The sequence below is a fragment of the Aplidium turbinatum genome, chromosome 3 (genome assembly GCF_918807975.1).
Source record: "Aplidium turbinatum chromosome 3, kaAplTurb1.1, whole genome shotgun sequence".
NCBI classification, from domain to species: Eukaryota; Metazoa; Chordata; class Ascidiacea; order Aplousobranchia; family Polyclinidae; genus Aplidium; species Aplidium turbinatum.
The window spans coordinates 38,520,230-38,532,281 of NC_137474.1; the positions used below are offsets into that span (position 1 = coordinate 38,520,230).

The 12,052-nt window shown below is 35.8% G+C and overlaps 1 protein-coding gene across 2 annotated transcripts in view; it reads right to left on the bottom strand.

Annotated features, from left to right (window-relative positions):
- Window positions 1-10,238: 10,238 nt before the first annotated feature.
- LOC145766924 (sodium/nucleoside cotransporter 1-like) overlaps window positions 10,239-12,052 on the bottom strand; it is a 30,041-nt gene continuing 28,227 nt past the window's right edge. The window contains exon 15 of one of the 2 annotated variants that reach the window (XM_082578632.1): window positions 10,239-11,987. In XM_082578632.1, the coding sequence (XP_082434758.1) occupies window positions 11,900-11,987 (88 nt within the window). In that variant the 3' untranslated portion in view covers window positions 10,239-11,899. The remainder of the gene's footprint in view (window positions 11,988-12,052) is intronic. The other variant, XR_014288728.1, reaches the window with a different exon arrangement.

The following is a 12,052-nucleotide window of genomic DNA, read 5'->3' on the forward strand; positions in this document are numbered from 1 at the left end:
AAATATCAGAAACAGTTGCTCAAATAAGAAAATGAATGAATTGTTCAAGAAATGTCTCAAGGGGTCCGCGGACCCCAGGTTGGAAACTACTGCTGTAGAAGTTTTAGAAAGTAATAACTATATTTGATGTAGGCTAATTTGCTCTGCTTGGCATTTAGCACTTTTTTGTATTATTATTAGTGTTATTTATTAAATAAGCTAAGAGACTTTCTCGCAGGTAAATTTAAGAAAATTACTTTTAGCTGTTGAAGTTGGCTAATGCAGCTACAGTACAATGATGTCAAAAATTGTGGAGACTATTTGAATTTTTCTTTGTATTTCACTTTAATACACATATTTTGTACTGGATATATTGAAAACCTTGTATATCATATAATATGCAATATTAGTAAAGGCAGTAAATTCAGAAGAGTTTATTGATGTAGTCAATCGTTTGTAACTTTTTTGTTGTGATTATGCTGATATGAAAGTGATAGCAAAAGTTGTCACCGTTTGGAAAAATGCTTCTTTATTAATATAGCCTTTTATTTTGGTTCAGAAAAAGCTGTGATGCAATAACAGTATCTATTTGTTTGTTTTTTGTGGTACTATAGTGAAAAATGGTTATTTAAAGCGTTTACCAGCAAAAGAAATGTTTGGGTTGTCACTTTTATAAGCCTAGTTCATAAGCGGCGCAATGAAGTTCTATAAAAAGTACTTAGGCCTAATTCGGCTTTATTATGCTGAACACGCAGCGCTCATTGATATACGATATGGCATGTAAGCCGTAGGGTTTCGAAAACCTTAGTATCAACAATTGTTCTATGAAGTTTCATAATTTCTGACAGCTCTGTAATAAGTTTTTCATGATGGAACCAATTAGTATAAATTTATTACGTAACACACAATCGTTGCCGGTGTTTAATCCTCCATCAAATTGGATTTTGAACATTCTTCTAAAATATCAACGCAATAAAAACTATTTTGTCTTTGTAATTCATTGATCTGTACCTTGTTTACACGAAAATCCACATATTGAAGAAAAGCACAATACGTCATGGTAATGAATGCAGACACTTTTGAACCATTCTAGCCCAACACAAATTGAATTGAAATTTTTGAAACCGCAAAAAAAACAAAACCAAGCAAAAGCATGATATCAAAGAATACAAAAAGCAAAATTGACAAGGGCTAGAATAATGTAAACCCGAAAAGGTTCGCAATTTTGTTTTTATTTATATCATGCTGAACCAGCGCTCTTTAACTTCATTTGTCCATGTGAAACCCCAGATTTAGTTTTGCATTTGTCAAGGAACCCCCACTAACAAAAATAATAACGCAATAACGCTTTTGAATAACATATAGCAATGAAGAAGAACATAATAACATAACAACACCTACCATTTTTTTTGTCTATTGATTGCATTAAACCATTTGATTAACCACCTGTCGAACTTAGAATGTGAGTGCGACAGGGTGATCTAAAAATTCTGAATAACGCATCAATATACTGAAACAAGAAATCAAATTCTCTAGAAATACTGTACGAGGAATTCTCACGGAACTCACTACATGTTCCGCGGAACCCCTGAAGAGCACTGTGCTAAATACCGTATTGTTGCTTTTTTTGTTTGCTTATGATTCTAGCCCAAACCACAGAACACATACCCTAAACATACACTTTAAAACCATTTATTTACAATTTCACGTTGCTATCATTTCTGCCACTTGAAACAAAGCCAAAATATCATTCCACCAATTGATGGCAAGCATAGCCCTTGGCAGTGTTACTTGCGTACACCGCACCAGTCTGTACCACAAATGACACAACAATGCAATTCTTTCACCTGCTTTGAAAGAGCAAACAATCTGGTTATCTTTTCATTACATACCTTGATCACAATCGTACCAAATGTTACAATCCAAACGTTACATTGATGCTATGTAAAGCATGCTCTTGCTGTTGCTAGTAGTGCCTCAGATGTAATACCTAAGAATGTTCATTTCCAGAAGCCATGTTAATTTAATAACATGAAATGTATCAATCTCACTTTCAAACCAGCATTGCGCAGGTTCTTGTATAAATTATGTCTTTAAGTAATTTTGTTTTGATGAACTATGTCTCAAATGCTTTGTGTCTGAGTCAAGACATTTGAAGAGACTTTTAACCAAATACTACCTACGTAAAAGATCAATCAGAATCAGAAAACTTATGAAATCGCGCCATATATTTCGTAATGTAGGAAGGTTACATGCAATACAAAATTAGCAATTGTAATTTCTTTTTATAAAATCAGACTTCTTTTACAAAATTTTTAGAGAAGATTTGTAGACATATTTAATCCAGTTCATTTTTTTGTAAAATTTGAGCGTTTCTTATATCAGAATGTAGGTGTTTCATCATCAATCCTTTCATCAATGCCCTAAATTCGTCCGCCCCGATAGCTCAGTTGTTTAGCCCCTGACTTTATGAACGAACAACTAACTTCAAGTGCTGGTTCGACTCTCGGGGTATGCGCTTGAGCAACGCATTCTAAAGACTGCTCTCCACTCAGCGGCACCTAATGCATGGAATAATTCCCCTCCAACAAAACTTTAACAAATGAAAATTTCACTCTGCCAGTCTCGGTAACAGGCCCTGCGTCAAGAGCCTCTACAAGTATGCGAAACTACCAAGAATAGCCTATCAAAGGCTTTGTCAGTCCGAGGATAAAGATTCAAAACCAACCAACCGAGTGAGTTGCTCTCGGTACTTTGTTAATCTCGGTAACAGGCCCTGCGTCAAGAGCCTCTACAAGTATGCGAAACTACCAGGAATAACCTATCAAAGGCTTTGTCAGTCCGACTATAAATATTTACAAACACCAAGAACATCATAGAATAAATTATAACATGTAAATCGCTGGTTTGTCCAAAACCAATAACCGTTTCAAGTGGTGGAAAACACTTGTAGCAGGACCGTTGTGAGAATAGAAGCCCAGTACCAATGAGATCCTTGGGTCTTAAGTCAAGACACTTTTAAGAAAAAATTATATCGATCTGGCTTCTTCAAACTTCCGGGCCCCTTGAAAAGATTGTGAGCCCCTAAAATTATGCCGGTTCGGGTCTAAAAATACCTCCTGGACCAACGGTCAACACTACTGATGTAGGTCTATCGATGAGCTTGAATTTGTTGACTTTTTATTTATAATTTTACAATTAATACAATTTCATAACTAATTTACTAAATTTACTGGAAGAATATAAACTTTGTCATATCAGAGTTAAATTTTTGTTTAAGATCTTATGAACTGCAATAGATTGAGTTTTGCTTTTAGCAGAATGATCGTTGCAGAATGATCGTTAGTAGTCTTCGATCGCTCAGCAACGATCAATTTATTAATCGCAGAGATTTGAACACCAGATCTCTCGATTCCAAATGCAAGCCACCGCTTGACGCTTGTGTAAAACGGCAAAACAAAGAATTGAAATTTAAATTGTTTCATGTAGCCAAATTATTGTGGTATCACAAAGTATCATTAAGTGTCATTAACCATTTACCTTCCTGAAAAGTAAAATGGGGCCGTAGGCTAAAGTTGAAAGACAGACAAGGAAATAAAAAAATAGCACTCAAAGTATAACTTGGTGATCAAGCTGTTTTCGCTCTGTGATAAAATATTTTATACTTGATGAATAGTTAGCCTACTTATAATAGTCTGCTTTAATATCTGGAAAAAGGTTGGTCTGCTCCCATTGATTTTTAATCGCTTTCCACATCTGAAAATACCGCTGTCAACCAGTGCTGGGCATCATCATTTTGTTATTTAGTTTACATTATTTTCTAATTTAGAGGAATAGGTATACTCAAAAGCTTCATCTTTAGAGTAGTATTCACATTGTATTTGTCACTATTAATAGCCTACTAGTTTCATTAGCTATCAAAAAGTTTTGAAGACCATATCTTTTAAAATGTCCACAGTAGGCTACCACATTCTGAGTTCTTTCAACTTCGCTGGATTTTTCTGTTGTTTTTTATTCAACTTCCTGACACTTGCACTAGGTCTACGTATTACACATAACCTAAGTGAATATGCAGTTGTACTTTTTATTTTTGCCTTCAAGGCACTGCCCAATAGTTGAACATCTCCTTCATCCTTTTTTAAAACTTTTTACTTCAAGAAAAAAGTCTGAAACGAACCAATAGAAAACAGATAGCCCACGACATTACAAGATATTAAGACAACATCACTGTGACACGTTATTGTAAAGCAATTAACAATTTTTGTCTGAAGACTGCGACACTGCACAAAAACACGATGGCTTAGTTGGTTTCTTCAAATACCGGTTTAGCTTCTTTTGGATTTAAATTCTAATGACGATTAGCCTTTCAGAACATGACAAATCTGTTCGCCGCACGTTGAGCACCGGCATGCTTATTCAAATCAACTACCACATGCAATAATGTCTCTTTTCTACTAATGTCAAACTTTTAAATATCATGCCAGTGGTAATTAATCATCTGGTGTTAAATGTATTTATCGTATCGAGTAGTTGGTGTTTACAAATGTAGATCAGAACAATAGTTCTTTACAATTTGTAATCCTTCAGACCTGCCACTTACCATACTACATGATATACCGCCCATGCGCTCTTAAGGACTTTTTTTCTAGCCAGAATAGTCACTTTATGTAGGCTACTTATTACAGCAGGAGTATTCTTATGAAATAAATTCTACAGTAGCCTATATTAGACTACGCACTGTTAGTTGAAAAGCTTTTTAACATTTGTGGTAGCCTATTTATATTGAGCATATGAATCTAACAAACTTTTTTAGAAATGCTTTAATGAAAACTATCCCAATATAATCTATCGAACATCCAGTCAATTGTAATTTACATGTAAGATAACCACCTACGCTCTTTTCTATCACAGCATCGTGTCTTTTTCCTGTAAAAACTTGTAAATGTAAAATTTGGTTATACCTGAGGCGTAAAGTTTACCCAGACAATTATTTTATATTCATTGAAAACTGCTGTGACGTGTAATGTTTTCAAATGAATTCTGAAAAGTAGCAAAGCAGAAAACAAGAAAGTATTTATCTTTTAAAACTGAAAAAGCCTACTTCTCAAATCTTTTCAACTCCTCAACTGCACATTTGACGTATGACGATTGTAAGTATTGTTGAGACGACAATATGCGCATCATCGGTACAGGGCCGTAGCCAGACCGCAGAGCAAGGGGGGGGGCCAACTTTTCGTTAGGGGGGGCCGAAAAAATTTGAATGATTTTGGCATTTTAATCTCTTAAACACCGGTATCCACAAAAATTGCAATATGTCAGTTTAGTGTTAAGACCAGTAGCGTAGCCAGGAATTTTGAAAGGAGAGGTTTTAACGACCGGCGGGCGAAGCCCGACGGCGTGTTCGCCTATGACGACACCCAGCGACGGGGGGTCTGGGGGGCCTCACCCAGACAATTTTGAAAAATTACTTTGAATTTGGTGCATTCTGAGAGCATATTCAACAAAAATGTGGGTATGAATATTCCTGTAAAATGGTGCTGTCAGGTGGCATAGCAAAAGGATAAGATCATGTTTTCTTCAGCATTTTTCGGAAATAAAGCTAAGTCTCTATGTTTTCTTGTTGCTAATTCCTGGCTGAGATGTTTGAATGTTAGGTATTGGCACAACTCGCTCTTTTAATGCAGTTTTGTTTAAAATTAGGCAAATTTTTTTAGACTGAAAGCATCATGCTCAATCATAAAGAGACTGAAAGCATGATTCTCAATATCGTGACGTCACACGCGTGCCAAAGGGGGGTTGTAACCCCCCCCCCCCCCCCTTTGGCTACGCCACTGGTTAAGACCAACACTGGTCTCTTATCACGGCAACCATATTACAATGACCAACATAACAAAGCAATTGTTGACTTGTTGTATAAATAGCGGTAGCCTACTTGTTACGAGCAAAAACTTTTACTGGCTCAAAGAAGCTAGTGCCGAGGATTTTGATATATATGATTACATTCCGCCTATACAACCGTGAGCTAGTCTATTGCAATTGCAGTCGCGGATGTTTGGATGCAAGCCGTCTCACAAACAAGTCTAAATCGATAGATTTCGATACAGAATGTTCAAAGGCCATAAGCACTAAGTTTGCCTGTCTTGGTTGTAACATGCTCCGTCTAGTGGGAGCGTCAGCCCTTGTTAACACTGAGAATCCACACTCACAAACGGCAGTGCTAGATTCAAATGTAGCAATATCTGCTGCAAGGTTGAACACTTCACAGATCAGAAAACTAGAAACAAAATTTATTCACACTGATTGGATTGAAGAAAAAAAATAAACACTGCTTAACTGCACAAATTTGGTTTATTACTGCACAGATTGGTTATCACTGACCCTTAGAATTAAGTATGGTAAGTAATGGGTATGAATTAAGTATGAATTAAGTATGGTAAGTATTTAAGAATTGTAAGAATTAAGTATAGCCTAATTTGTACCGGTTTTTAGGCCTGCTGGAAATCCATTCCCTCTTTGTTAGGTTATCATTCTTTCCCAAAACATTTTTATTTTACACAGTTTCTGACAATTTTTTTACCAACCTAACAAGTGTTGGCCTTGGTTGAATTGAACCTGTTGAGGTTGCCAAAGGAGGAGTTAGGGGGGGGGGGCGAAATTGTTTAATCATCATAGCTGTTAAATAAACAAAACAATTGTAGTTAATTGGGCCAGTTGGAGCTGTGCAACGGGAAAATGGGCAAAAATCATTATAATTGCAGCTGTTGCTCAAGAATGTTGGGATTTTGCCAGGGGGGGCGAGGCCTCCCCTGGCCCCCGGCTGGTTACGGGCCTGCATCGGTAAGAACATAAAGACGACTTGGAGAAAAAAGATGTTCTTGTTAAAAGTAATAAACTTTAAAAAGTTCATCCATATTTTTTGTTGGTGCCAACTGATAAACATTTATTATCATGACAAATAATTAATACTACACCCAGAAAAGCTCTGGTTAGCTTTATACTTGGCATTGAGCATTCTTTTTTTAGTTTAGCAATGTTTATTGTATATTTGTTATCATAAAGTGCTTCCAATTTACGTACTTTGCATAAAAAAAAAACTTAAACTTTACTACAAAGTTAGTCTACTTCACACATTTCAACTGGCATATAGGCTACCTAATGATTTTCATAGGTTTTGGTGAGGTAAACAAACCATAAAATTATCATTTTGACTGAAAAATCTTGTTCGTTGCGTTACTGATGGCAGCTTTGTATGCTTGTAGACACTGTCGCTCTCTACACCCACCTGGCCTGTGCAAAATGTGTTGCCCAAACGCAAAACTTCGGAAGTCAACCAAGAACTGATAATATAATCAATACGATAGTATGTGTATGAATAATTAGCTAAGGTATTTTTTTCGAGTTCCCGGACCCCTTGACAAAGGTTGTGGGCCTCTAAAATATATAGCCGCCCCGATAGCTCAGTTGGTTCATAATATAATTTCTAATATAATTTCTAATAATAATATAATTCATAATTAATGACCATTAAAATATTTTGTATAAAGACAGATTTTTTTACAGTAGGCTAATTTTCTCACACATATGGAGTAATTATCGATAACCCAATGAAGTAGAAATCGACATGAATATTAATGTTATGAAATCATTCAAAGTAGCAGTTGTTATTAAAATATTCCCAATAGACAAACTAAAGAACACATTAATCCTAATGTACGGTAGGCTGCATAGGATAGGATTAGGCCTATAGCTTTTACATTTTCCCAGTGAACAAGTTGTAGGCCTTTTATAAAAACATAAAGAAAATGTGTAATTTGGTGATAGGCTATAGCTACTAGCCTAGTGATGCTTTATGTACGAACAGGCATGTTGTAGTTCAAATCCTTTGTCAGACAGTTTTAAGCTAGGTTATGTTCATTGAAACATATGACTGAGAGACAAACTAGTAGAAAGGAATCTGCAATACCTGGTATTTTTTGAAACGTTAAGGTACAATCAGCACTTTCCAATTTAGCCTAAGTGTGAAGTTTAGTTGTTGGTAGGCTATACCGATTTGCTTCATATTTTCAACTGCCATTCAAGAACGGCTGACCAGTGGCCACTGGGACTGACTAATCAGCATTCTAAGCTTTAAGCAGTGCCGCCAACCACACTTAATGAATGGATACCAAATTGTTTCTAAATTGATAAACAAAGTACCAAATTTGGAAACACTAACCTTGATTAGTGAAAATCGCAATCTCACGCTCCACTGATCAGCACCGCTCCGATTGGTCAAACTATTGTTGAATCTCGATGTAGGGGATTTTTTTATGGTACCTTTTACAAAGTTGCTTCCCGGACCCCTTGACAAAGGTTGTGGGCCTCTAAAATATATAGCCGCCCCGATAGCTCAGTTGGTTAGCGCGTGACTTCTGGAAAGAAGAAACTTCAAGATCAAGCGGCGCTGGTTCGACTCTCGGGGTGTGCGCTTGAGCAACGCACGTTAAGGATTGCTCTCCATTCAGCGGCATCTAATGGATGGAAAAATTTCCCGGCAACAAGACTTAACAATTGGAAACTTCACTTTGTCAATCTCAGTGACCGGGCCTGCGTTAGTGATTCAAAGCCTCTACAAGTATGCGAAACTGCCAGGATTAAGCTCTGTAAGAAGCTTTCCCAGTCCGAGGATAAACATTCAATCAATCAATCAAAATCATCTCGGGCCCGGGTCCAAAAGTACCCCTGAACTTTCCTGTCAGCGCTACTGAGTATCAATAACATTTGTTGTTACTGTATTTCTGCAAGGAGTTTGGCAGCTTGTAGATTTTTAAAAGTTCCTCTTTGAGTTAGACCTAGTTCTGCATTATTCCTTTGAACTTTAAACATCACAAACGTCATTACCGCCTACCGGATTAATAAAATCTATCGTATTAAATCACAATTACATCATCGCATTTATCATCAGCTGCCGGAGTTAGATTAATTACTGTAGCTTCATTTCAATTGCATAGCAATTATAATTGCATTGCCAAAATTTTAGATTCCTTTTTCTGAAATTTTCAAATTAAGTTACAATTGCTATGCTTCCAAATGTAATTAATTGCATGTCTCAATTACAAAAATTAAATGTTTAAATATTTATGTTCATCAATGATTTATTACAGTTTGATTTGATCAAAAACAGAAGAATTGTCTTTTATAAAGATTAGTTTGACAACTTATAAAGATTAGTTTGACAACTGTCTGACATTTTATATATGATAACAAAAGTTGCCAATCATTTGAATGACAAGACATTGCGGCATTCTAAGCACAAAGAAGCAAAATATTTCTTTCGCCACTTGTCAACACCAGTCTTTTATACAGTATTAAGTGCGGTCGAATCAGCCATAACCGAATTTACACAAGAAAGTGATTCTTGGTTAATGTCTTCAATTATAGCCTGGAACAGTTCTTCCGCAATAACAAAACTTTTCTTCGAAAATGACCTGACGTGCACGAGCTTCATCATTTTTGTTTCGATATCTTCGTTGAAATACTGACTTACGAAAACATATCTTTCAACTTTCAATAAGTTACCATCTATAATTTTTTAGACATATCACGGTTTCCAAGTATCAACAGAACTTAATTCAAGATTAACTTTTTCTAAACGTTCAAGAAAAAATCTTTTCTTTTCACGATGCACAGATGATTTTGATGTTCCAACCTTTTCAGAATTTCGGGAGTCAATTGGTGGGTCTGCTGTAGCAAGGAAGTGAAACGTTGATCCTCCAGTGTACATTGTACAAGTAGTCTTGGTCACATGATCTTTGCTCCGAAGCCTTGGATGAATATTTTTCCTTGTGATCTGTCGCTTCGTTTATTTCGTAATTTCAAACGTAGTATTTTGTTCTATCCTATTGTATCTTCCCCTGGTTCCACCAACACTTCCGGCTGCTCTTCAATCGTACAACTTACAACAATGGGAATTGGACTTTATGCCAACACCGATATGTTATCATTACGTCATAATTGGTAGAGATTTTGCCAGATTATGCGTCGCACACGACGCACAGTGATTGTCAAATATAGTCGAAAATCAGATCTTCTTCTTGCTTTTTGCTTATCAGGCAGCAATTTAAGCAACATCTCCCATATCACTCAGTAAATCAGATTGTCGGTAGAATGCTACTTTTTACACGGAAATGAACAAAAGGCAATTTTTTCTTAATAACTCGTTTTTTGTTGCAGTTAGCGCTTAACAACGTATTGAAAGCAGATAGAAAACCGAGCCTTCCGGTTATTTAGCTACAAGTTTGAGCTCTCTATTTTTCACCGTTCTCGAGATACAGTCAAAATAGCATAAATCCGTTTGGTGGCACTTCAAGATGACGTCATAATGAAAAAAATAACTTTATTTTTTAATTCAGCGTTGAAAATCCATTCAGAATATGACTCAACCTTATTTTTCCTGAAACACTGCCGAAAATGGGACACCCTATACTACACAGTGCACACAGTTAACAAAAAAAGCAAGCTATAAGAACAAGAACTGAAGAAAGAGAAAACTTTAGAAATATAGGCACAAGCCTTAACAATAAAAGTACTTTGAAGACTACAAGCATGCAACACGTAGCTGCTGTGTAGGATAGAAGAGAAAATGTTCACTGGAAAGAACATTACACAAGCAAGGAAAAGTTAAACGTCTAAACACAACAGACTATTTTGTCAAAAACAGCAAGAAAGACACTCTTTAATAATCTGTACGCTCCTTGATGTGGGGATAACAAAAGAATGTAACTGATGGCTGCTTGGATGGTAAAAGATGAAGTGGAAGGTGAAGGAATTTGATTGATTTTGTGATGAAATAGATTAACTGTGAAGTAACAGTGAAAAAATAACATATTTGGAGACATAGAACTGAGCATCTGGGTAGTAAAGGTGTTCGTTAAGAATTTCTTTGTACTTTTATTAACAGTGTATTATGCAACACATTTGACAAGACCAAAGAAGAAGAGTTTTTTTTTCAGCAAGACGAGTCATCATCTCAAATAATGTGTGCATACACTTTGAGAATGCTGTGGCCTAAAACAGAAGAACAAGTTTTGCAATATAAATTTTGAGACCCGTTATATTGTGCAACTTCTAGTTAGGTCACTTTCAAAACGACACTGAATGAACACGAAGCCTGTATTACACATGCAATAACGCTATAAAAATAACAGGTTGTGTTATAGTAGAACATGAATACCACAAAAGGCCACATCAGAATAAAGCTACTTGCCTTTAGTGGAATTGTAAAGATTTGGAAATGTTCGAAGACAGGCAGTAAAATTTCATCATAATTCTAAATTCAAACACATTTTGATTTTTTGAAACTAAACTTTAAATCACAAGTTGACAAGCCTACATTTTAGTGAACGTAAAATATGTGTTTATGATTAGTTAAATATAACGAATAAACTAAATAATTAACTCACCTAACACGATAAATGTAAAAGAGCAGACACAAGTTAATAGACCGCAAGTTGGGCAAAAGCCTTTGTTCGACGGCAAACATATTCAAAACAACACAGACAACGTGCGATTACAGTTACAAATGCTGTTTGCAAAAACAGAGAGCTTTCACAGCGACTTAAATTTGCTATCAACAGGACTATGTGCTATGCTCCCCTTCCCAACAAAATGTTTTTAATATGACATTGTTTTATTATATGTTGAATGACGTTTCATAAAGCTGCATTTAGTCGCTAGACTACTCTTTATTGTTAACATTAAAATATTTGTCACCCCAATAGTTGCTTTTATCCCCTTAGAATTTTTCGTTTTAGCTGGATCATTGCATAATATCTTGCTTAAAGCTAAAGTTAAAATACTGTAAGACTATGCAATATGAATATAAATATGTCAAATTACACGTCAATGCTGGTAACTGACATTTGCAAGAAATGTACTAATGTTAGCAAATAGCCATCGAACAGTTCAGATAGAACGTCGTCCCATTCCAATTGTAGTTGCAGCAATTGCAAGTCACATTGGAGTTGTCCCTTTAAACAAAGTACCACTTTAGTCAATAGTCATTAATATTTAATCAACTAGGCTAGTTATTTAA